The 26853-nt window shown below is 42.2% G+C and overlaps 1 protein-coding gene across 1 annotated transcript in view; it reads right to left on the bottom strand.

Moving 5' to 3' along the window:
• The window catches only part of PTPRN2 (protein tyrosine phosphatase receptor type N2), a 1208901-nt gene that overhangs the window by 822643 nt on the left and 359405 nt on the right, over positions 1-26853 (bottom strand). The window contains exons 6-7 of the mRNA XM_077268574.1: positions 11625-12060; positions 8693-8932 (exon numbers count right to left, since the gene is read on the bottom strand). Of these exons, the coding sequence (XP_077124689.1) occupies positions 8693-8932; positions 11625-12060 (676 nt within the window). The remainder of the gene's footprint in view (positions 1-8692; positions 8933-11624; positions 12061-26853) is intronic.

Below are 26853 nucleotides of genomic sequence, written 5' to 3'. Positions count from 1 at the left end.
CAGGACCGTCACCCCCCTCTCTTGCTCCCGGGTGCGGGCCTCATTGCCTATGTCGGAGAAAGTCAGGCGCGGGTCGACCCGCACTCGTTCACGTAGAGCCTGTTTGGTCAACTCATCTTGCAGTCCCGTCACCAGTTGGTCGCGCAGGGTCACGTCAACATGTCCCATCCCCATACCATCTTTCCACACGATTGCAATGTTTAGCTCTTGCAGAGCATTCATGTACTGAGTGACAGTCTCGCCTTCTTTTTGTCGCCGTCCAAACAACCGGGCCCACAGCTCTCCCACGTCGGTGGGATCCCCGTGCGTCCCCTCTAACACATTTAACACCCCGGTAAAAGTATTCCGCTCTGTGGGGGGTCTCAACATCACTGCATCTCGGGCCTCTCTGTCTAAGGCCATAATGGCCACCTCTGCTTCCAGGGCCAGGGTCATAGGATGCATCCTCAGCAGCCCCCGCATCCTTTCAGTCCAACTCCACAACAACATGTTGCTCCCATTAAACTTGGGCAGGTTATTCAACATGGCCCCCAATGAGAGAGACGCTCTCGGGCCAGCCCCATCCTCCGTATCTTCTGGCTCCCTCTTTGGATCCTGCATCCTGCCGACTACGCCAAATGTAGAGACCGCAGATAAAGAAGGATGCAGGGACAAAGAGGAGTCAGAAAGCAAATAACGTTTTTTTAACTTTCAACCCAACAAAGAAATAACAACAGTTTTCCACGCAGGGAACTTAGGTACACGATCACAATTTCACAGTAAATCCTATCTACTATATAGGCGCCCTGAACTAAACCCGCGAAACACGACAGCGCCTCACTAGTGACCCACTAACAAGAACAAGTCAACCAAGTTCACTTATCAGCGTTGTTTCAACGATGCAGTCCTGATGGTGAAGCTCCGTCAGCGGCGTAGTCCTGATGGTGAAGCTCCGTCAGCGACGTAGTCCTGATGGCGGGGGAAGGAGGTGTCCTCCGTTGACGGGCCCAGGTGTAGATTCGAGTCCAGAATGTCTTTTGCGGTGCTGCGTTACCTCCCACAGGCGGACGTTGATCCGGGGTAACAGTTTCCACGTCCAGAGAGGGGTCTTTTTGAGAAGAATTAGCAGAATAATCGGTATCAGTCACAGCTAAGAAAAACCCAGGAGGGCCCGGAGCACTCTGTGGCAAGATGCTCCCGGGGAGCACGGTAATATTGTCCCTGAGCTGATCAGCGCTACCCCTCTGCCTGGGGGGTCGCTGACGACGAGTGCGCCTCTTTTTGGGGGCTCTGGTAATTGCCCGCAGTGTCTGTTGCACGTTCTCCCCCTGCTTCCAGCAAGTCTCACTGCGGCCTGCACACACACAACAACTGCGCTGCAGTTTCCTCTCCTCAGAGATTTCCCGCGCTTCTCTGTCCCTGCTTTCGCGCGTTTTGCTTTTTATCCTCTCCTCTCCCTGCGTCACTCTGCCTCCTGTCACATGAGCCTGGCTTCCCATGCGCCCCTCAAATCCGTCCCCCGGAACCCCGACTCCCGGCAACAATGGTTCCACCCGTCTGCACAGCTCACCAGGTCCCTGTCCCCTACATTAGCGCAACCAGTTACGGTGCGAGTGGTGAATGGGTCGACACTGCCCTCACAGATAACTCACCAGACCATTCCTTTTACTCTGTCCATGTCGCCATCCCATCAGGAGACAATATCTCTGCTCGTCATACCTGAGGGAATTGATGAGGTCCTGTTGGGAATACCTTGGTTACGGTACCACTCTCCACATAGCGAGTGGTCCTCAGGCAGAATTTTGGAATGGGGTGAGTCTTGTGAGGGTAGGTGTCAAAGGGAGTGCGTTCAGGTTGCTACTACAGAGGTACCCGCAGATCTATCCTCTCTCCCCAAACAATACTGGTATCATGCGGACGTGTTCTCCAAAAAGGCGGCGGAGACCCTTCCGCCTCACCGCCCCTATGACTGTCCTATTGACCTCTTGCCTGGTGGTGAGCCTCCCCGGGGTCGAGTTTATCCGTTATCTCTCCCGGAGACGGAGGCTATGTCTCAGTACATCCAAGAGAATCTGGCAAGAGGGTTCATCAGGCAGTCAGTGTCGCCTGCTGGGGCTGGGTTCTTCTTTGTTCAGAAGAAGAATGGAGAACTGCGTCCATGTATAGATTACAGGGGTCTTAATGCCATCACCATTAAGAACAAGTACCCATTACCCCTGATATCTGAGCTTTTGATAGGCTACGGGGAGCAAGGGTATTTACAAAATTGGATCTGCGGGGTGCTTACAACCTGATTCGCATCCATGAGGGGGACGAATGGAAGACGGCTTTTAACACCAGGGATGGGCACTATGAGTATCTGGTGATGCCCTTCGGGCTCTGCAATGCCCCAGCCGTTTTTCAAGACTTTGTGAACGACATCTTCCAGGATATGCTCACCACCTCGGTCGTAGTCTATCTGGATGATGTTCTCATCTACTCTCCAGATATTGACTCCCATCGGAGAGATGTTCGCAAAGTCTTTGACCTCTTACGGGCAAACTCCCTCTATGCTAAGTTGGAGAAGTGTGTGTTTGAGCAGGAGTCCTTGCCATTTCTTGGTTATATCATCTCTGCCCAGGGTTTGGCTATGGATCCAGCCAAGCTACAGGCTGTGATGGACTGGCAGGAACCCCATTCTCTTAAAGCGGTGCAGCGCTTTATGGGGTTCATTAACTACTATCGACAGTTCATTCCACACTTCTCAACTTTGGTAGCTCCCTTGGTTGCCCTTACCAAGAAGGGAGCAAATCCCAAATTGTGGTCTGAGGAGGTCTCCAAGGCCTTTAATTCCATAAAGTCACACTTCGCTAGCGCTTCCATCCTACATCGCCCCGATGTAGACAAACCATTTATCATGGAGGTGGATGCCTCATCTGTTGGTGCTGGAGCAGTCCTCTTCCAAAAAGATGCTCAGGGTCGGAGGCATCCTTGCTTCTTCTTTTCTAAGACCTTCTCACCAGCAGAGAGGAATTATTCCATCGGGAACAGGGAGTTGCTGGCCATGAAGTTGGCTTTCTCGGAGTGGAGACATCTCTTGGAGGGAGCTCGTTTTCCTTTCCAAGTCTTCACAGACCTTAAAAATTTGGTGTACCTGCAGACAGCCCAGCGGTTAAATTCTCAGGCTAGATGGTCCTTGTTCTTCTCCCGGTTCCATTTCACCCTCCATTTTCTTTCAGGGGAGAAGAACATTCATGCCGACGCTCTCTCTCGCTCCGTTGTGTCATCTGTGGAGGAGGAAGAGGAGCCTCGGCTTATTGTCCCCACTGAGAGTCTGAGAACCGTAGCTCCGGTTTTGCTAGAGTCTGTGCCTCCGGGCAAGACTTTCGTACCATCCAGTTTGCGACCGGAGGTTCTCTCTTGGGCTCAGTCGTCCAGGGTGGGTGGACATTTTGGGACAAAAAGGACATCTGAGCTGTTGGCGAGGACGTACTGGTGGCCACATATGGTCCGTGATGTCAGGGATTATATTCAGGCGTGTGTCTCCTACACCAAAAATAAGTCTCCTCGACAGCGGCCAGCTGGGTTACTCTATCCATTGCCGGTGGCAGACAGGCCCTGGGAGATGGTCGGGATGGACTTTGTGGTGGGTTTGCCAAAGTCTCGGGGCTGTACCATCATTTGGGTTATCACTGATCATTTTCCCAAAATGGTGCATTTGGTGCCGCTTCCACGGTTACCTTCGGCACGGGCCTTGGCAGCGTTGCTCATAAAGCACATCTTCCACCTACATGGTATGCCAGACAAAATTGTCAGTGACCGGGGTCCCCAGTTTGCGTCTCGGGTCTGGAGAGAGCTTTGTCATCTTCTCAGCATTGAGTTAAATCTCTCTTCCGCATATCATCCCGAGACTAATGGATTGGTAGAGAGGGCCAATCAGACCTTGGTCACATATCTGCGACATTTTGTCTCAGCCAGGCAGGATGACTGGGCGTCCTTGCTACTGTGGGCAGAGTTTGCGCTGAACAATGTGGTAGCCGACTCCACTGGACAAACCCAATTCCTCCTCAACTATGGTCAGCATCCGCGGGTACCTGTGCCTATGCCCGTGTCTTCTGCCGACTCCAAGGTGGCAGACTGGGCTGTGGAAGCACGGGATATTTGGGACCGCACTCAGGATGCCATTCAGGCCTCCAAGGAGAGAATGAGGTCCTTCGCCGATGCACATCGGCGCCCCGCTCCGACCTTTGCTCCTGGCGACTTAGTGTGGCTCTCCGCCCGTAACATCAGGCTGCGTGTTGAGTCCACTAAGTTTGGACCTCGCTACTTGGGTCCTTTCAAGGTCCTCAAACAGGTTAACCCTGTGGTCTATCGTTTAGCCCTTCCGCCACGCCTGGGTATCACCGACACCTTTCATGTGTCCCTCTTGAAACCTGTATACATGTCCCGGTTTTCCGAGTCATCTGCCGGGACATCGGGTTCGTCTACGGACGATTACGAGGTGAACGCTATTTTGGGGTGCAAGGTGGTTCGTGGCAAAAAATTTTATTGGGTGGACTGGAAGGGTTACGGTCCTGAGGATAGGTCCTGGGAGCCTGCTGAGCGCATTCGGGCTCTGCAGCTCATTGCTGCCTTTGAGCGTAGCGAGGTCCAAGGAAGGGGGGGCCCTAGGAGGGGGGGTAATGTTAGCCTGTGCCTCTGTGGAGTCTAACAGGGCGCAGTGCTTTGAGTTCACGGCTGCTCTGTGAAGTAACAGAGTTAGCTAACACCGCCATTTAGTTCCGCTATTTGCTAGCAGCAGGTTCTCCTGCATGGTGGACCCCGGGCTGCGAACGCATCTATCATAATAAAATCTATATATTCATTTGGTGCGTTCCGCTAGCCCTAACACCTAATTATCAGGAGAAAATGGACCATACAATTTGTTGTGCAATTTCTCCTCAGAACACCGATAACCCATATGTGGGGTAAAACCACTGTTTGGGCGCATGGCAGGGTTTGGAAGGAAAGGAGCACCATTTGACTTTTTGAATGTAAAATTTGCTGGAATAATTAGCTGATGCCATGTCACGTTTGGATTGCCTCTGATGTGTCTAAACAGAGAAAAACCCCTACAAGTACCATTTTGGAAACTAGACCCCTCAGGAAACTTATTAAGATGTGTATCAAGCACGTTGAACCCTCAGGTGCTTCACATATGTTTAGAACATTGAGCCATGGAAATAAAAAAAATCACATTTTTGCTACAACAATGTTTTTAGCCCCCGAATTTTGTATTTTCATAAGTGTACCAAGAGAAATTGAACCATACAATTTGTTGTCCAATTTCTCCTGAGAGTGCCAACACCCAATATGTGATGGAAAACTACTGTTTGGGCGCAAGGCAGGGCTGGGAAGGAGCACCACTTGTCTTTCCGCATGTGGTAAAATTGATAAGTAGATTGATAAATAGATGACTATTCTTCGGGTCAGTAGGATTACAACAATACCACATTTATATCATGATTTTAAGTTTTATAGAAAAAATAATTACTTTTGAACCGCTTTATTCTGAGAGCTATAACTTTTATATTGGCAATATGGCGGCTTGTTTTTGCGGACAAGATGACGTTTTCAGCGGTATCATGTTTATTTACATTCGTCTTTTTTATTGCGTTTTATTGCACTATTTGTTCAGCGGTTTGATGATCAAGCATAGTTTTTAGCCTCATTTTTTTATGGTGTTCACTGAAGGGGTTAAGTAGTGTAACAGTTTTATAGGTCAGGTCGTTCCAGATGCAGCAATACCATTTATGTGTACTTTTTTGTTTATTTTTTTACATAAATAAATGCAATTATTGAATTCATATTTTTTATTTTTTTTTGTACTTTATTTTGCGATTTTTAAAAAATATTTTAAACATTTTTAATAACTTTTTTTTTTTACTTTTTACATTTTCCCACTATGTGACATCATCCTTACACTGATAGATGGCTGATCTGATACTCTGCAATGCTTCTAAACTGCAGGGCATCAGAGCCAGGCAGGGAGGTGTGTCAGATCCTGCTCTTAGCAGGTGCTCATAGGCCACCTTCCCGAAAGCATCCCATGGCAGATGGAAGCAGACAGAGCTCCCTGTGCGATGCTCCTCGATGTCAGTCACTGTTGACAGCGGCATCAGAGGGATTAAATGTCTGCAATCGGTGCTAGCATAGAACCGACACCTGCACCTGATCACAGGCACATTCAGCGTGAGCTCGTGCGATCGCGGCGCCATATATATACCTCTCTTTTGCGGGATTGCAGCTCTCACAGAGCAGTATATACAGCTCTGGCAAAAATTAAGAGACCACCACATCAAAACCCTGTCATGGGCAGCCCAATCTCCAGACTTGAACGCCATTGAAAACCTCTAGAATGTAATCAAGAGGATGATGGATAGTCACAAGCCATCAAACAAAGAAGAACTGCTTACATTATTGCACCAGAAGCAGTGTGAAAGACTGGTGGAAAGCATGCCAAGACGCATGAAAGCTGTGATTAAAAATCATGGTTATTCCACAAAATATTGATTTCTGAACTCTTCCTGAGTTAAAACATTAGTATTCTTGTATCTAAATGATCATGAACTTGTTTTCTTTGCATTATTTGAGTTCTGAAAGCACTGTTTTGTTTTGACCATTTTTCTTTATCAGAAAAAAAAAACAACTATATTTATTGCTTGGAAATTTGGAGACATGTTGTCAGAAGTTTATAGAATAAAAGAACAATTTACATTTTACTCAAAAATATACCTATAAAAAAAAATCAGACAAACTCAACATTTTGCAGAGGTCTCTTAATTTTTGCCAGAGCTGTATTTGTTTTCCGCCATGCCTCTTTTTCAGTTATCAGTGGAATTGGAAGTTTGAAACCCTTTCCCGAAAAGGCGATTTTCCATTTTGACACTTTAGTTATTTCCTCCCTTTATTCAAAGAGCACTAACTTTTTTATTTTTCCATCCACACAGCCATATGAGGACTTGTTTTTGCTGGACACATTCTAGTTTAAAATGGCACCACTAGTTTTACCATTCAATATACTGGAAAAGGGAAAAACAATTACAAGTGCAGTGGATTTTGGGTCTAATTTTTACAGCGTTCATTGTGCGATAAAAATAAACTGGCCGCACAATTCTCTAAGTCCCTTCAATCATAGTGATACCAATCAAGTACAGTAGAGTTTTTTACATTTAAGTGGTGAAAAAAACTTTGCTTGTGTCACCAATTTCTGGAACATGTAATGTTTTTATATTTCCATTAATGGAACTGTGTGAGGGCTTGATTCTCGCTGTGGCCACCTGTCATTTTTATTAATAGTATTTTGGGTTATATAAAATGTTTCATATCCTCTTATTGCATCTTTTTGCAGTGTTGCGGAAAAAAACAGGAAAACACAATTCTGGCATTTCCATTTTTTTCTCTTTGCGGTGATTACTGATAGCAAAGGCATTTGATACTGTACCACATAACAGCCTTATACTGAAGCTACAGAAGCAGGGACTGGGGGAAACTATATGCAGATGGGTAAGGAATTCACTAAATGATAGGAAACAAAGAGTTGTCATAAATGGCATGTTCTCTAAATGGGATATAGACAGCAGTGGGGACCACAGGGATCTGTGCTAGGTCCGATTCTTTTTAACCTCTTTATTAATTACCTTGTGGATGGGATTGAGAGTAAAGGGTCAGTCTTTGCTGACGAAACCAAACTATGTAGGATTTTAAAATCTGACCTTGACACGACAATATTGCAACACATTCCTGATTTAATACCTGAATGGGCAAACACTTGGCAAATGAGGCATAATGTTGATAAATGTAGAGTAATGCACCTGGGACGGAGTAATCCTATTGCTCCATATACATTAAATGGGAGTATACACGGGACTACAGAACAGGAGAAGGACTTGGGTATTTTGGTTACAAGTAAGCTGAGCAGCAGCACTCAATGTCAAGCAGCAGCCGCAAAAGCAAACAAGATTTTAGGATGTATAAAAAGAGAGAAAATCCCGTTATCCCAATGTATTGTTATCCCTTTATAAATCACTGGTGAGGCCACATCTAGAATATGGGACCCAGTTTTGGGCTCCACATTTTAAAAAGGTTATTCAGCAGTTAGAATCAGTTCAACGACAGGCAACTAGATTATTTCAAGGGATGGAAGGCCTCTCATGTGAGGAGAGGTTGCAAAGCTGGGCTTGTTTAGCTTAGAAGAAAGATGCCTCAGAGAGGATCTCACTTTCATGTATAAATATATGTGTGTGGTCAGTAGAGAGAACTTGCACATGACTTATTCCTTCCAAAGACCATAATAACCAGGGGCAATCATTACGGGTGGAAGAAAGGCGATTCTGACAGCTAAATGGGAAAGTGTTCTTTACAGTTAGAGCAGTCAGACTGTGGAATGCCGACCACAAGAGGAAGTGATATTTTAGTGACAAAAATGTTTAATTGTGGGAGAAAGGTTGAACTTGATGGACCTAGGTCTTTTTTCAACCTATATAAGTATGTAAATTATGTTACTGTTTATCTTATTTTGAAAGATACAACATTTATGGATGCAGTGATACCAAATATGTTTATTTTTAAAATTTGCAGAATTTTTTAAATTTTTAATGGGGCAAGCTCCTGAGCTTTCATCAAAGAAGTGGACCATGTGTCGGGAAAGGCCTTAAACATCATCTTGTATCCATACTGTTCTCATATTCCATACCTTGAGAAGTCTGATTAATCTCTCTGTCCTCATCACGTTCCTCGGATTCATAGAGTTCCACTCTTTTAACTTCTCCTCCTCTTTCAATCCCAAATTTACGAGCACCAACTTGATCTCCATCAACAATCTGTAGAGTATCAGCTATGACATCTGCTAGTTCATCCAGCTCTTTAGCGCTGAGATTATCAAAGTTAAACTTATGTTTGCCCAGCTCCTTCACAACGTTCTGGATAAATGTTTCTGTGTGAAAGACCAGGAACAATTCTATGTTAATGTCACATACATGAGATTTTTTTTCAAGAAGAGCATCTATCATCAAAATATTAATCTTCTGTATCTTCTGTGTCTTTGAAACAATCTTTTAGACATTGAAATGTATACTTTTCAATATATGGGGCACATTTTATTTAGATAGATAGATAGATAGATAGATAGTGTGACAGGGTCACTGGCACTGTATGTGAACGGAGATACTGTATGTGTGACAGAGATAGCTTTCCTCCGTGATCTAGAAACCCATATTTTATATTATATATATTTTTTATATATTTCTTTTCAGGATACTATATGCTGAAGGAATTAAGCAGCCATGTTATGGGCAGGTTTTTAGGTGAATAGGTATAGAGATGGGCGGGACGCCTACTCACTATATTTACACCTCCAGGGGGTGGCTGGGGAAATAATGTCCAGCCAGTTTTTCTTTCCTCAGTCTGTTTTGTGTGGAGGTAAGGAAGTCTCCATACTGAAGCTCCTATTAGAGCTGCCATATGCGTTGTTCCAGAAGTACTGGGCAAGTCTGTGTGTGAGCTGTTTATTTTCTCTTGAGCTGGACAGGCTGTTTTTCTGTTACCATTTTGGGTTTTTGGTTTATGATATAATAAACTACCTAGAGACTTTAACCACATGTGTGTCTGTGTCTACCTCAAGGAGCAGCTAAGTGAGCTGAACTTCCACAATAGATAGATAGATAATGTAGATAGATAAAATGAATGGAATTGATAGTTTATCTATCAATGTAAGTATCTATGTATATATCTATCTATGAACAAAGAAAACTATTACCTAGTAAAGTAACTAAGATGTATTTGGATATAAAAGATAGATAGATAGATATTCAAAAATTGAAGCCTTGAGAAAGGTTCTCACTAATGAACCAAATCTTCGCCATGATGGGCCATTATACAAAAGCTCTCTTTTTTCCCTTTGAACTGTGTGCTGCCTCCAATTTTTTAACCCCTTACTGACCTCGGACGGGATAGTACGTCCGAGGTCAGATCCCCCTCTTTGATGCAGGGCTCCGCGGTGAGCCCGCATTAAAGCCGAGACATGTCAGCTGTTTTGAACAGCTGACATGTGCCCGCAATAGCGGCGGGTGAAATCGCGATTCACCCGCCGCTATTAACTAGTTAAATGCCGCTGTCAAACGCAGACAGCTGCATTTAACTACCGCATCCGGCCGGGCGGCCGGATATGAGCGCATCGCCGACCCCCATCACATGATCGGAGGTCGGCGATGCTTCTCCATTGTAACCATAGAGGTCCTTGAGACCTCTATGGTCACAGCGCACCTGATTTTCTACTACATAGCAGCGAACAGCAGATCGCTGCTATGTAGCAGAGGCGATCGGGTTGTGCCTGCTTCTAGCCTCCCATGGAGGCTATTGAAGCATGGCAAAAGTTAAAAAAAAAAGTAAAAAAAAATGTGAAAAAAATGAAAAAAATATAAAAGTTTAAATCACCCCGCTTTCGCCCCAATCAAAATAAATTAATTAAAAAAAATCAAACCTACACATATTTGGTATCGCCACGTTCAGAATAGCCCGATCTATCAATTAAAAAAAAGCATTAACCTGATCGCTAAACGGCATAACGAGAAAAAAAATCGAAACGCCAGAATTACGTTTTTTTGGTCGCCGCGACATTGCATTAAAATGCAATAACGGGCGATCAAAAGAACGTATCTGCACTGAATTGGAATCATTAAAAACGCCAGCTCGGCACGCAAAAAATAAGCCCTCAATCGACTCCAGATCATGAAAAATGGAGACACTACGAGTATTGGAATATGGCACAATTTTTTTAGCAAAGTTTGGAATTTTTTTTCACCACTTAGGTAAAAAATAACCTAGTCATGTTAGGTGTCTATGAACTCGTAGTGACCTGGAGAATCATAATGGCACGTCAGTTTTAGCATTTAGTGAACCTAGCAAAAAAGCCAAGCAAAAAACAAGCGTGGGATTGCACTTTTTTTGCAATTTCACCGCACTTGGAATTTTTTTCCCGTTTTCTAGTACACGACATGGTAAAACCAATGATGTCGTCCAAAAGTACAACTCGTCCCGCCCAAAAATAAGCCCTCACATGGCCAAATTAACGGAAAAATAAAAAAGTTATGGCTCTGGGAAGGAGGGGAGTGAAAAACGAACACGGAAAAACGAAAAATCCCAAGGTCATGAAGGGGTTAATATCTACTTAAGGCTTGGTCTCTGCCTGGGGGGCTCTGTACTCAAATTGTCATTTTTTAGTGCTGCAATTAAATTTTTCATTCGATAGATAGATAGATAGATAGATAGATAGATAGATAGATAGATAGATAGATAGATCATAGGTAGATTCAGATCATTTTTAGATAGATAGTTCTGTTTCTATAACAGAAAAACTAAATTATCTAGAAAAGAAACAAAAGCATGAACAATGATCACCAACAGCTTCAATAACTAATTAAGAGATAAAAGATCATTATTATAGATATATCGGTAACAATCCAGATCAAGTACCAAAATTAATTCAGAATTTTCAAAACAAAATCAAGCTATGCATGTCAATAAAAGGAAAAACAATGGTTGTAAAGAATAAAGTTTCTATTCTATTAAAAGTTTCCCAGTGTTCTACATACAAGTTAAACAAATGTCTGAAAATAAGCATGGATTACCATCCACAACACTCAGCGGGTCCTTTGGGTCTTCCTTGCGAGAAGTAGATTTATAAATCAGTGCTCCAAGATTTGGCCTTGACAGAACACGAGCTCTTGCTCTCGGAAGAAAAGATTTCATCTGGTAACTATCCATTTCATCATCTTTAGGAAGCCCTCCATCAAGTTGACTAAGTTGTGGTGGACGATATTTATTGGAATATAAGGATGAAAAGGTTGTTTTTCCATTCAGATTGAGATTGTCAGGATTCTGGGACACGGACTTTTGAGCCAGGTAGGTTTTTAAAGCTGCCAGTAAAGTCTTTTTTTCAAGATCGGCTTCTGACTCTTGCAGAGGCTTCTCAATTAGAGGCTTCGGTAGGACATTTGAAGGTAAGTCAGGAACTTTTCGATTGGAGGATGGAGCAAATAACAAGGCAGGTTTTCCTTTTGAATTCTGAAATAATCAGTCAAGAAAGTTTAATGTTCTCCAGCGGAAGGCAAGGAATAAAAAAACGAAAACAATACGAGCAAAATAATTGTCAACATTCCTATCACAGAGAAATAATGAAGGCAAACTCTCAATTATGTAAGATAAATAAAGCGGCAGAAATAAATAAAAGCCAATTGGTGTCGCTGCAAATAATCTTTAATTAACAATTTTGTTCCTGGATCCCTGAAGAAGCATTTGTTTATTTGTAAGGAACTTGATTTCCTAAGAGTAGAATAACATTAAAAAATGGCAATCTCCTAAATTAAAGAACTTTGTTTATGAAACTTCTAAAAATTTCATTTCAGCACACATAAAATACATGTAAAGGTCCTTACATCAAAGGCTTCAAAGCAAAAGAAAACACTTCTGTGAGAGAAGCCTTGCTTTAGGCGGTGGTGTCTTGCAATTGATTTACCAAGTGCATACCTGTCAACTACTACAAATTAAAGGGGTACTCTGTTTTCAGCAAATAAAAGTATTTCTTGTGTAATAAAAAGTTAGGCAATTTTCCAATTTAATTTAGTTTATTAAAACGTGCAAAGGACAAAAAAAAAAACAAAAAAAAAAACAAAACAATTTTTACAGAAAAAAAGTTTCTGTGTAATAGTGTTAAAAAATGACACATACTGTATATATTATCACCTAATAAATCCTGCAAAATAGCAATAGATATCTGCTTTTTTATTTCTATCCCCTTAAAATAATACAGTTTTCTTCTAAATTATATGCATATCATAATTTATATATATAAACTCATCCCGCAATAAACAAGCCCTCATATATGGTTTCATCAACTAAAAAATAAAAAGAATAACGCCCTTTTAATATAGAAATACAATAATATATTTTTTTCTCAAAAAACTATTATACAGACTTAAAGGATAAAGGTAATATTATGCATGTGACCCGGATCCATGAATTGCTTCCCACACTGCGGACATCTCGGCTTTCTTGTGCTCCACGTTGGGCTTTCCGAGATGCGAACTCGGCTTCAGGAAAATGGCCGCCGCGATCCCCATCTGCGAACGCGCGGCAACCCGCGGCCATTTTCCTGAAGCCCCGGGCAGCAGAGCGCTCCATTTGCGCACGCGCAGCCTCAGGAAGATGGCCGCCACCACCGGTAACAACATGATTCACCCGGCTCTGCTGCATTACCGGGCTGCTGCATCACCTCACCGGGGAAAGGGACCCCTCTCACGCCATACCTCTCACTGCTCCTCCTCATCCCAGCATCTGTGCAGGTAACCACTGCTGCAACCCTCCCATGGACACCAGGCCGTGGCGTCGCCCACCTAAGCAGGAAGGGACCCTGCTCAGGTGCACGCCGTACCGCATCACCCCACCTCTGCCGACACCATGCCTCTTGTGACCCTGCTCTGCCACCGCCAGCCCTCAGGTAAGATACTGTAAATTTGGACAATAAGACGGACCCCCATCTTATAAAAAATCTTTTTTTCTGCAATTTTCACCCCAAATTTGGGGTGCGCCTTATGGTCCGGTGCGTCTTATAGTCCGCAAAATACGGTACATCTTTTAGTTGTTTTGTACAGCTTCTATCAGTAATCTTCAAGACTTCACTTGTCTGTCTGCGACTTCCAGTAAATCTGTTAACTGTCAGTGGTCTCCAGGACTTCACCTGTCTGTCTGCGGCTTCCACTAAACGTGCTTCCAGGACACCTCTGCCTGCAACACCAATGCCCGTGTTCCACCCGGACATTAAGCTTAGAGGATCCACCTTACCTTGTGAGCCCATATTATGTAACAGGTAACATGTTACTTATGGCATATGTAGAATGGAGCAAAATGTTGTAAAAAAGGATAAAATAGTGGCAGTTATGTTGTGTTTTGCATTTTTTTAAATTACCCCTCTAGAAATAGCTAAAATAAGTTAATAAATTTGTTATATATACCTCAAAACAAAATGGATTTATCCATCTAATATCCAGTCCAAATGTAATTTAATAACTGGAGGGACATTTTTTTCCTTTTAGGGCAGATTGGCTAATCTCTTATGGTTATATCACCTTCCTTTGTATCAAGAGAAGAAAACAAGATTCTAAAGTTGGCCCATGTCCTTTCTTATCCCTTGGTTGAACCCATTGCACATGTCTTTTTTTCAGCCCTATGAATAATGTAACTATGTTCTAGATCATTGCCAGTTCATTTAAAAATATACCGTACTTTAAGAAATTGTTGCAATGAACCAATATAAAATAACGCGACGCCACCGCTCTCTACGAGCAGATTGTCACTTATTACTTGATTTAATAATGTTACATTTTGGATTGTCTCATCATACAGAATATTTACTAATCGAAAAAACAGTGCTGTTGAGGCTAGAATGCAGGAGTTTTACAATTATCTATCTATGATTTTCATTTCCGTGCTCTATAAATGTACTAAATTTCCAGGTATTTATCATCATCCTTAAAATATATGATTATAGTACTATAAAGTCTAATTATCATACCCACAATACTATTAACAATTATAATTTAGTGCTTTGTTCTATTTTATACATGTTCATCATTTAATATTGTTTTAGATTTCTGTTGAAAAAAATAAAATGCTAACATTGGTGTCCTAGCAAGTCAGTTGTCTTCTTCTAATTAAGTCTTATTATGAGCAGTCGTCATTTTAGCTAAATTTTGTGCTTTTTCGAAGATTTTCTCATTCGGTAAAAATACAACTTAACCATCATAAAAACATAACAGTTATTAGTGTGAATTGTTGACCTTAAAAGACGCATGTATTAGTTATCACTTTATAGCATTGGATTTGACCTTCGGACTATTTTTTTAACTGTTTTACCCAGCAAAGATTCAGCACAAAACTAAAACATATTCATATACAAGTGTCTGTAGGGAAAACAATGCACAAACATTTAAGTGAAATCTTATTTTTTAAGGGGTTGTACCCTTTCAGAAAATTTTGGTCCAAGGATACAATTTCTTCTATATAAAAATGTACTCTAGTCATTATTCATGGGTACAATCAGCTGTAAGTGATCGTTGTTTCAGGAAATAACACATGTACATTAGCTGCAATGAACAGACCCTATATTTAGTATTGAAACATTAAATGAGCGTGGGGAAATGTCATTGCTGGTAAGGAGCCTGCTGAAAACTCTATCTGAAAAACAAAGAAACTGGCCATTTTGAAAAATGCAAGATTATTATTAATTTTTTTTATAAAGATCGTGATAGGAAAAAAAAATGCCAAAAATACAGCTCTGGCAAAAATTAACAGACCACTGCAAAATGTTCAGTTTGTCTGATTTTTCTCTTTATAGGTATATTTTTTAGTTAATTTGTTCTATAAACTTCTGACAACATGTCTTCGAAGTTCCAAGCAATAAATGTTGTACTTTTTTCTGAAAAGGAGAAATGGTCAAAATTACAAAAAAAAACAAAAAAAAACAGTGCTTTCAGACCTCAAATAATGCAAAGAAAACAAGTTCATAATCATTTAGAAGCAACAATACTAATGTTTTAACTCAGGAAGAGTTCAGAAATCAATATTTTGTGGAATAACCATGATTTTTAATCACAGCTTTCATGCTTCTTGGCAAGCTTTCCACCAGTCTTTCACACTGCTCCTGGTGCAAAAATGTAATCAGTTCTTTGTTTGATGGCTTGTGACTATCCATCATCCTCTTGATTACATTCCAGAGGTTTTCAATGGGGTTCAGGTCTGGAGATTGGGCTGCCCATGACAGGGTTTTGATGTGGTGGTCTCTTATTTTTTGCCAGAGCTGTATTTAAAAACTACATGTAACACAACAACCTGATTTAACCCCTTAAATATATGGTGGAAGTGCACTATTGCCGTATAAAACCCACTTCCTGCAGCATGGGTACTAGCTGTGTTATATAGCCAGCACCCAACAGTAACTGATGTGATCTGATCGCAGCAGTTTAAGCTCATAAATGTCACTGTCAAACATGACAGTGACATTTAAAAGTCTTCATTCTGTTGGCTAACCAGCATCCCACGCGACACAATCATGGGGTACCGATTGGTTGCATGAAAACCGCCATGTCCACAATGTGAGATATGGATTGGTTTCATAAGAGATTGTCTTTTTCACAATACACTGCAATACTTATGTATTGCAGATGATCAAGCAATCGCAAGGGGAAGTTCCCTAAGGGGACTAATTAAAAATGTAAAAAACAGGAACAATAAAAAATAGAAAAACACAAAAATCCCCAAAATATAAAGTTTTAAATCACCATGAAAAGTAGATTGTAAAGTCGAGTGAATGATTGCCTGGACTAATTAATTTTAAAAATATTTACACAATACAGTATAATGAACGAAGAAACAGGATAGAGAATTGAAACACAAGATTTGTTGTCTTCAGCTCGTGCAATTCCTCTCAAAATTCAACAAAAAACAATCAAAACGTCATATGAAACTTAAAGTGGTATCAATAAAAAATGTCAGATAACATGCACAAAACTATACGGGTCTCAGAAAATAGTGACACAAACAAAATTTAACCCCTTAGTGACGGAGCCAAATTTTTGAAATCTAACCAGTGTCACTTTATGTGGTAATAAATCTGGAACGCTTCAACAAATCCCAGTGATTTTGAAATTGTACTTTATGATAATGGTAAATTTAGGTCGAAATGTTTTGTGTTTATAAAAAAAAATCAGAAATTTGAGAAAAATGTTAAAAAATTAGAAATGTTCAAACTTTGAATGATTATCCTTTTAATCCAGATAGTCATACCACAGCAAAACATTAATAAATAACATTTCCCACATGTCGGCTTTACATCAGCTCCATTTGTAAAATGTTATTTTATTTTGTTAGCATTTTAGGAGGTTTAAAAATGTAGCAGTAATTTTTCATTTTTTCAAGGAAATTTACAAAATGTATTTTTTTTAGGGGCCTATCCATGTTTGAAGTGACTTTAGGGGTCTCATATATTGGGAAACCCTGAAAATTTACACCATTTTAAAAAACAGCATCTCCTGACATATTGAAAACTTCTGTCAGGTAGTTTGTTAACCCTTCAGGTGATTTTCAGGAATTAATGCAAAGTGGCATGACAGAAATGAAAATGTGTATTATTACCACCTAAATGTCGCTAACGTCTGAACAGGTTACAACAGCCGTCAGGCTATTTGGTCAAGAATTGCCATCGCAAACAAGAGGACCACACAATCATGATCTGAGGGCACCAATTGGGATAAAGAGGAAGCCCCTGCACTCTGTTAACCATTTATATGATAGTCACTATTGACAGCAGCATCTAAGGGGTTAAACAGATTTAGACGGTGCACACACTGATCGTGGCTGATGCAGCAAGTTGTCAGCTACAGTACAGACCAAAAGTTTGGACACACCTCATTTCAAGATTTTTCTGTATTTTCATGACTATGAAAATTGTACATTCACACTGAATTAACACATGTGGAATTATATACTTAACAAAAAAGTGTGAAACAACTGAAATTATGTCTTATATTCTAGGTTCTTCAAAGTAGCCACCTTTTGCTTTGATGACTGCTTTGCACACTCTTAGCATTCTCTTGATGAGCTTCAAGAGGTAGTCACCGAGAATGGTTTTCACAGGTGTGCACTGTCAGGTATAATAAGTGGGATTTCTTGCCTTATAAATGGTGTTGAGACCATCAGTTGTGTTGTGCAGAAGTCTGGTGGATACACAGCTGATAGTCCTACTGAATAGACTGTTAGAATTTGTATTATGGCAAGAAAAAAGCAGCTAAGTAAAGAAAAACGAGTGGCCATCATTACTTTAAAAAGTGAAGGTCAGTCGGTTTGAAAAATTGGGAAAACTTTGAAAATGTCCCCAAGTGCAGTGGCAAAAACCATCAAACGCTATAAAGAAACTGGCTCACATGAGGACCGCCCCAGGAAAGGAAGACCAAGAGTCACCTCTGCTTCTGAGGGTAAGTTTATCTGAGTCACCAGCCTCAGAAATCGCAGGTTAACAGCAGCTCGGATTAGAGACCAGGTCAATGCCACACAGAGTTCTAGCAGCAGACACATCTCTACAACAACTGTTAAGAGGAGACTTTGTGCAGCAGGCCTTCATGGTAAAATAGCTGCTAGGAAACCACTGCTAAGGACAGGCAACAAGCAGAAGAGACTTGTTTGGGCTAAAGAACACAAGGAATGGACATTAGACCAGTGGAAATCTGTGCTTTTGTCTGATGAGTCCAAATTTGAGATCTTTGGTTCCAACCACCGTGTCTTTGTGCGATGCAGAAAAGGTGAACGGATGGACTCTACATGCTTGGTTCCCACCGTGAAGCATGGAGGAGGAGGTGTGATGGTGTGGGGGTGCTTTGCTGGTGACACTGTTGGGGATTTATTCAAAATTGAACCAGCATGAACTGAACCAGCATGGCTACCACAGCATCTTGCAGCGGCATGCTATTCCACCCGGTTTGCGTTTAGTTGGACCATCATTTATTTTTCAATAGGACAATGACCCCCAAACACACCTCCAGGCTGTGTAAGGGCTATTTTACCAAGAAGGAGAGTGATGGGGTGCTACGCCAGATGACCTGGTCTCCACAGTCACCAGACCTGAACCCAATCGAGATGGTTTGGGGTGAGCTGGACCGCAGAGTGAAGGCAAAAGGGCCAACAAGTGCAAAGCATCTCTAGTGACTACCTCTTGAAGCTCATCAAGAGAATGGCAAGAGCGTGCAAAGCAGTCATCAAAGCATAAGGTGGTTGTTTCACACTTTTTTGTTAAGTATATAATTCCACATGTGTTAATTCATAGTTTTGATGCCTTCAGTGTGAATGTACAACTTTCATAGTCATGAAAATACAGAAAAATGTTTAAATGAGAAGGTGTGTCCAAACTTTTGGTCTGTACTGTATATTGTACAGTCCACAGCTGCTGGATTGTCACCTGTATGGGGAGGCTATTCTCTTATATTTCAGGTCAGTTAAAAGACGTATTGGCGGCCATTAAAGGGAAGGTGCCATCAAAAAAAATTTTTTTACAGCAATTGTAAAAATGTAAAGAATTAATGTTTACATTTTCTTACAAAATATTATCATTTGTTTATAATTTAGTAAAATATGAAAAATAATTTGAAAAGTTTTGGAATTTCCACTTTTAAACACTAGGGGGAGCAGCTGCTGAAATTTCAGAAAAACCTAGTGTACAACTAGCTCACATTACAGCACTGCAGTAATTATGGGCGGAGTCTGCTGACATGTGTGATGTCTCCTCTCCTTCCCTTCTGGGTGTCTGCTAAGGGATGAGGATGATATTCAGGAACACAGTGAGCAGCCATTTTGTTGGTGACTGCAGAGTAAGGCTGCCGTCACACTAGCAGTATTTGGTCAGTATTTTACCTCAGTATCTGTAGCCAAAACCAGGAGTGGAACAATCAGAAAAGTATAATAGAAACATCTGCACCACTTCTGCAGTTATCACCCGCTCCTGGTTTTGGCTTACAAATACTGAGGTAAAATACTGACCAAATACTGCTAGTGTGACGGCAGCCTTAGGCTACTTTCACACTAGCGTTGTTTGCAATACGTCGCAATGCGTCGTTTAGGAGAAAAAACGCATCCTGCAAAGTTGTCTGCAGGATGCGTTTTTTCCCCATAGACTAACATTACCGACGCATTGCGATGTATTGCCACACGTCGCAACCGTCGTGCGACCGCCGCCACAAAAAAACGTTACATGTAACTTTTTTTGTTTGTCGAGTCCCACCATTTTCGACCGCGCATGCACGGCCGAAACTCCGCCCCCTCCTGCCCGGACCTTACAATGGGGCAGCGGAAGCGTTGTAAGACTGCTTCCGCTGCCCACGTCGGGCATTTCTTTCACAGCATGCGTCGGTACGTCGGGCTCCTCAGATCCTGTCTTGGCGATGTGTGAAAGTGAGACGACAGGTGCAGTCTGGGGTGACGCTGGGGGGAAATGTAGCCATATAGTAACGATAAAAATGAGACCCCTCTCTAAAGCTGCCTCACCAGCCCTGACTGCACCTAACTGGAGGTCATGCTGCCCCCTCTATTACCCCAGACCTGCGTGCAGGTGCTCAGCCAGAACCACCACAGAATGGGTCCGCTTTCTGAAGATAATACTGCCATAGTGTTCTCACATAATACCGCCATATAGATCACACATAATACCGCCATATAGATCACACACAATACTATCAAATAGATCACACAATACTGTCATACAGTTCACATAATACCACCATATAGATCACACATACCGCCAGTGTTCTCGCATACCGCCATATAGATCACACAATACCGCCACATACTTCTCACAATGCCGCCATATAGATCTCACATAATACCGCCATATAGATCACACACAATACCACCATATAATTCTCACAATTCTGATCAAGCATAATACCACCATACAGATCACATAATACCGTCATATAGATCTCACATAATGCCATAATACAGCATGACCCCTACAGCTCCTGTTATCGCACGCATTGAGTTGTGTGTGCAATGGGGAAAGACATGCAGGGGGGAAAGGAGTGCATAGGAGAGGATTAGATACACTGTTCACCAGACAGTATCACACAGGATAGGATTAGATACACGGCTCAGCAGCCAGTATCATACAGGATAGGATTAGATACACGGCTCTGTAATAGTATCACACAGGATAGGATAAGATACACGGCTCAGCAGAGAGTATCACACAGGAGAGGATTAGATACACAGCTCAGCAGTCAGTATCACAGAGGAGAGGATTATTAGATACACATCTCAGCAGACAGTATCACACAGGAGCAGATTAGATACACGGCTCAGCAGTCAGTATTCCACAGGAGGATTAGATACACAGGTCAGCACAGTATAGGATTAGATACACAGGTCAGCATACAGTATCACACAGTATAGGATTAGATACACGGCTCAGCACAGTATCACACAGGAGAGGATTAGATACACAGCTCAGCAGTCAGTATCACACAGGACAGGATTAGATACACGGCTCAGCAAACAGTATCATACAGGATAGGATTAGATACACGGCTCAACATAGTATCACACAGGATAGGATTAGATACACGGCTCAGCAGACAGTATGACACAGGAGAGGATTAGATACACGGCTCAACATAGTATCACACAGGATAGGATTAGATACACGGCTCAGCATAGTATCACACAGTATAGGATTAGATGCATGGCTCAACACAGTATCACACAGGATTAGATACACGGCGCAGCAGACAGTATCACACAGGATAGGATTAGATACATGGCTCAGCAGACAGTATCACACAGTATAGGATTAGATATACAGCTCAACATAGTATCACACAGGATAGGATTAGATACACAGGTCAGCATACAGTATCACATAGTATAGGATTAGATACATGGCTCAACACAGTATCACACAGGATAGGATTAGATACACGGCTCAGCATAGTATCACACAGTATAGGATTAGATGCATGGCTCAGCACACAGTATCACACAGTATAGGATTAGATGCACGGCTCAACATAGTATCACACAGGAGAGGATTAGATACACGGCGCAGCAGACAGTATCATACAGGATAGGATTAGATACACGGCTCAGTTAGTATCACACAGGAGAGGATTAGATGCATGGCTCAGCACACAGTATCACACAGGATAGGATTAGGTACACAGCTCAGCAAAGTATCACACAGTATAGGATTAGATGCATGGCTCAGCATAGTATCACACAGTATAGGATTAGATGCATGGCTCAGCATAGTATCACACAGTATAGGATTAGATACATGGCTCAGCATAGTATCACACAGTATAGGATTAGATACACGGCTCAGCATAGTATCACACAGTATAGGATTAGATGCATGGCTCAGCACACAGTATCACACAGGATAGGATTAGATACACGGCGCAGCAGACAGTATCACACAGGATAGGATTAGATACACGGCTCAGCATAGTATCACACAGTATAGGATTAGATGCATGGCTCAGCACACAGTATCACACAGGATAGGATTAGGTAAACAGCTCAGCAAAGTATCACACAGTATAGGATTAGATGCATGGCTCAGCATAGTATCACACAGTATAGGATTAGATGCATGGCTCAGCATAGTATCACACAGTATAGGATTAGATGCATGGCTCAGCACACAGTAGAGGATTAGGTACACAGCTCAGTTAGTATCACACAGGAGATGATTAGATGCATGGCTCAGCACAGTATCACACAGGAGAGGATTAGATACACAGCTCAGTTAGTATAACACAGGAGAGGATTAGATGCATGGTTAAGCAGACAGTATCCCACAGGAGAGGAGTAAATACACAGCACAGTTACACACAAGGGAGGAGATAACTGCTCAGAGTCAGCACCACAAAGGAGAGGATTAGATTCCCTCTCCCCCTCCCCACTGATACTCACGGCTGCCTGCTGAGTCCTTCTCCCTCCCGTCCATGGTCTCCTCCTCCTCCTATGACTGCAGGGCTCCTACGATCATCCTGGGAAGCTGGCCTGGAGCTCACAGATGCAGTGTGAGCTCCAGGAAGATGGCGCTGGTCTCCTGCCTCTGCTGTGCTGTGGACGGCTCAGGGGGCGTGGCCAGACACAGCAGGGAGCAGCTTATAATGGTAGGTATAGAGTCGGCTCCCGACCGCAGATCTCTATGCCCTGGGCTGCCGTAAATGCAGAGTGAAAGTGTCGTGCAGCTATACTTACACTCCTGCAAAGCAAAATGGCGGCGCCCAGTGGCTGAAAAAAAAATTAATAATAAAAAAAATGTTAAAGTTAAAAAATGAAAATTTGTATTAAAAATAATTGTTTATATAAAGAATCATTTTTAATACAAAAAATAAAATGCGGCACCTTTCCTTTAAGGGGGATCTAATTGGTGCTATCAATCACTGACATGATTCTTATTGTGCATGTTCACTGGCTCCCATAGGCCTTCGTGGCTCATTTGCAGGGTGCTAATGGGTTGTCATGGCAACCAGGGATCCGCTAACAGTCCCATGGCTGTCATCTTAGGCCACGTGCACACAGTGTGTTTGGTGAGTTTTTTGTAAGACAAAACCAGGAGTGGGTGATAAATACAGAAGTGGTGACATTTTTCTATTAGACCTTTCCTCTATAGACATGCACTGATTCCATGTGTTACTATGTGTTTCCGCCCTAAACGCACTAAAAACAAATATATGTTTTTTTACCTCTGATTTTTCCACATCTAATGCAAGTCTATGGGGAAAATCTACACATAAAACTCAGAGTACCCGCAAGAGAGATTGACATGTTGCTGGTAGTGGGGGACTCAATTATTAGGGGAACAGATAGGGCAATCTGTCACAAAGACAGGGATTGTCGAACGGTGTGCTGCCTACCTGGCGCTCGAGTCCGACACATCGCTGATCGGGTGGACAGATTACTGGGAGGGGCTGGTGAGGACTCAGCGGTCATGGTGCACATTGGCACAAATGACAAAGTTAGAGGTAGGTGGAAGGTCCTTAAAGATGATTTCAGGGAATTAGGCTGCAAGCTGAAAGCAAGGACCTCCAACGTGGTATTTTCTGAAATACTGCCTGTACCACGTGCCACGCCAGAGAGGCAACGGGAGATTAGGGAGGTTAATAAGTGGCTCAAGAATTGGTGTAGGAAGGAGGGGTTTGGGTTCCTGCAGAACTGGGCCGACTTCTCAGTGGGCTACAGGCTCTACGCTAGGGATGGGCTGCACCTCAATGGGGAAGGTGCAGCTGTGCTGGGGGAGAAAATGGTTAGAAGGTTGGAGGAGTGTTTAAACTAGGGATTGGGGGGGAGGGTATTCATTTTATAGGAGGGGAAGATAGGGCAGATAGAGACCTGGGCACAAATAAGGAAGTTGGGGGTGGCGGAGGCATGGGGGGTGGGGTTAGAACAGTTAGTAATTTAAGAAAGAATAGAGGTACAGAGAGGAACATCAAGTGCATGTATACTAATGCCAGAAGCCTCGCCAACAAAATGGACGAATTAGAACTAATGTTGTTGGAACATAATTATGACATGGTGGGGATATCTGAAACATGGCTGGATGAGAGCCATGACTGGGCTGTTAACTTGCAGGGCTATAGCCTTTTCAGAAATGACCGTACAGATAAGCGAGGGGGTGGGGTGTGTCTGTTTGTAAAATCGACCTTAAAACCCATCCTGCGTGATAATATAGGTGAATCTAATGAAAATGTAGAGTCCCTGTGGGTGGAGATAAGGGGAGGGGGAAAAAATAATAAATTACTGATAGGGGTTTGTTATAAATCTCCAAAAATAATGGAAGCAATGGAGAATATCCTTGCAAAGCAAATAGATGAAGCTGTGACTCAAGGAGAAGTCATTATTATGGGGGACTTCAACTACCCTGAAATAGATTGGGGAACAGAAACCTGCAGTTCCAGTAAAGGTAATTGGTTTTTGACAACTATGAGAGACAATTACCTTTCACAACTGGTTCAGGACCCAACAAGGAGGGGGGCACTGCTAGACCTAATATTAACCAACAGGCCAGACCGCATATCAAATATAAGGGTTGGGGGTCACTTGGGGAATAGTGATCACAAAATAATAAGTTTTCATGTCTCCTTTAATAAGATGTGTAGTAGAGGGGTGACAAGGACACTAAACTTCCGGAGGGCAAATTTCCAACGGATGAGAGAGGATCTTGGTGCAATTAACTGGGACAATATCCTGAGACATAAAAGTACACAAAGAAAATGGGAGACATTTATTAGCATCCTGGATAGGACCTGTGCACAGTATATACCGTATGGGAATAAACATACTAGAAATAGGAGGAAACCAATATGGCTAAATAAAGCTGTAAGGGGCGCAATAAGTGACAAAAAGAAAGCATTTAGAGAATTAAAGGAAGTAGGTAGTGAGGAGGCATTAAATAAATACAAAAATTTAAATAAATTATGTAAAAAGCAAATCAAGGCAGCAAAGATTGAGACAGAGAGACTCATTGCTAGAGAGAGCAAAAATAACCCCAAAATATTCTTTAACTACATAAATAGTAAGAAACTAAAAAATGATAGTGTTGACCCCCTTAAAAATAGTCTGGGTGAAATGGTGGATGAGGATGAGGAAAAAGCCAATATGCTAAATGACTTTTTTTCATCAGTATTTACAAAAGAAAATCCCATGGCAGACAAAATGATTAGTGATAATAATTCCCAATTTAATGTTACCTGCTTAACCCAGCAGGAAGTACGGCGGCGTCTAAAAATCACAAAAATTGACAAATCTCCGGGCCCGGATGGGATACACCCCCGAGTACTGCAGGAATTAAGTACAGTCATTGATAGACCATTATTTTTAATCTTTAAAGAGTCCATAACAACAGGGTCTGTACCACAGGACTGGCGTATAGCAAATGTGGTGCCAATATTCAAAAAGGGGACAAAAACTGAACTCGGAAATTATAGGCCAGTAAGTTTAACCTCTACTGTGGGTAAAATCCTGGAGGGCATTCTAAGGGATGCTATACTGGAGTATCTGAAGAGGAATAACCTCATGACCCAGTATCAGCACGGGTTTACTAGGGACCGTTCATGTCAGACTAATTTGATCAGCTTCTATGAAGAGGTAAGTTCCGGACTGGACCAAGGGAGCCCAGTGGATGTAGTGTATATGGACTTTTCAAAAGCTTTTGATACGGTGCCACACAAAAGGTTGTTACATAAAATGAGAATAATGGGGATAGGGGAAAATATGTGCAAGTGGGTTGAGAGTTGGCTCAGGGATAGGAAACAAAGGGTGGTTATTAATGGAGCACACTCGGACTGGGTCACGGTTAGTAGTGGGGGTACCACAGGGGTCAGTATTGGGCCCTCTTCTTTTTAACATATTTATTAATGACCTTGTAGGGGGCATTCAGAGTAGAATTTCAATATTTGCAGATGACACTAAACTCTGCAGGGTAATCAATACAGGGGAGGACAATTTTATATTACAGGCTGATTTATGTAAACTAGAAGCTTGGGCTGATAAATGGCAAATGCGCTTTAATGGGGATAAATGTAAGGTCATGCACTTGGGTAGAAGTAATAAGATGTATAACTATGTGCTTAATTCTAAAACTCTGGGCAAAACCGTCAATGAAAAAGACCTGGGTGTATGGGTGGATGACAAACTAATATTCAGTGGCCAGTGTCAGGCAGCTGCTACAAAGGCAAATAAAATAATGGGATGCATTAAAAGAGGCATAGATGCTCATGAGGAGAACATAATTTTACCTCTATACAAGTCACTAGTGTGACCACACTTAGAATACTGTGCACAGTTCTGGTCTCCGGTGTATAAGAAAGACATAGCTGAACTGGAGCGGGTGCAGAGAAGAGCGACCAAGGTTATTAGAGGACTGAGGGGTCTGCAATACCAAGATAGGTGATTACACTTGGGGCTATTTAGTTTGGAAAAACGAAGGCTAAGGGGTGATCTTATGTTAATGTATAAATATATGAGGGGACAGTACAAATACCTTTCTGATGATCTTTTTAATCATAGACCTGAGACAGGGACAAGGGGGCATCCTCTACGTCTGGAGGAAAGAAGGTTTAAGCATAATAACAGACGCGGATTCTTTACGGTAAGAGCAGTGAGACTATGGAACTCTCTGCCGTATGATGTTGTAATGAGTGACTCATTGCTTCAATTTAAGAGGGGACTGGATGCCTTTCTGGAAAAGTATAATGTTACAGGGTATATACACTAGATTCCTTGATAAGGCGTTGATCCAGGGAACTAGTT

Source organism: Ranitomeya variabilis, chromosome 6, assembly GCF_051348905.1.
Source record: "Ranitomeya variabilis isolate aRanVar5 chromosome 6, aRanVar5.hap1, whole genome shotgun sequence".
In the NCBI taxonomy this organism is placed as follows: domain Eukaryota; kingdom Metazoa; phylum Chordata; class Amphibia; order Anura; family Dendrobatidae; genus Ranitomeya; species Ranitomeya variabilis.
Note: the sequence above shows the minus strand (reverse complement) of the source record. Positions and strands in the feature narration are given on the sequence as shown.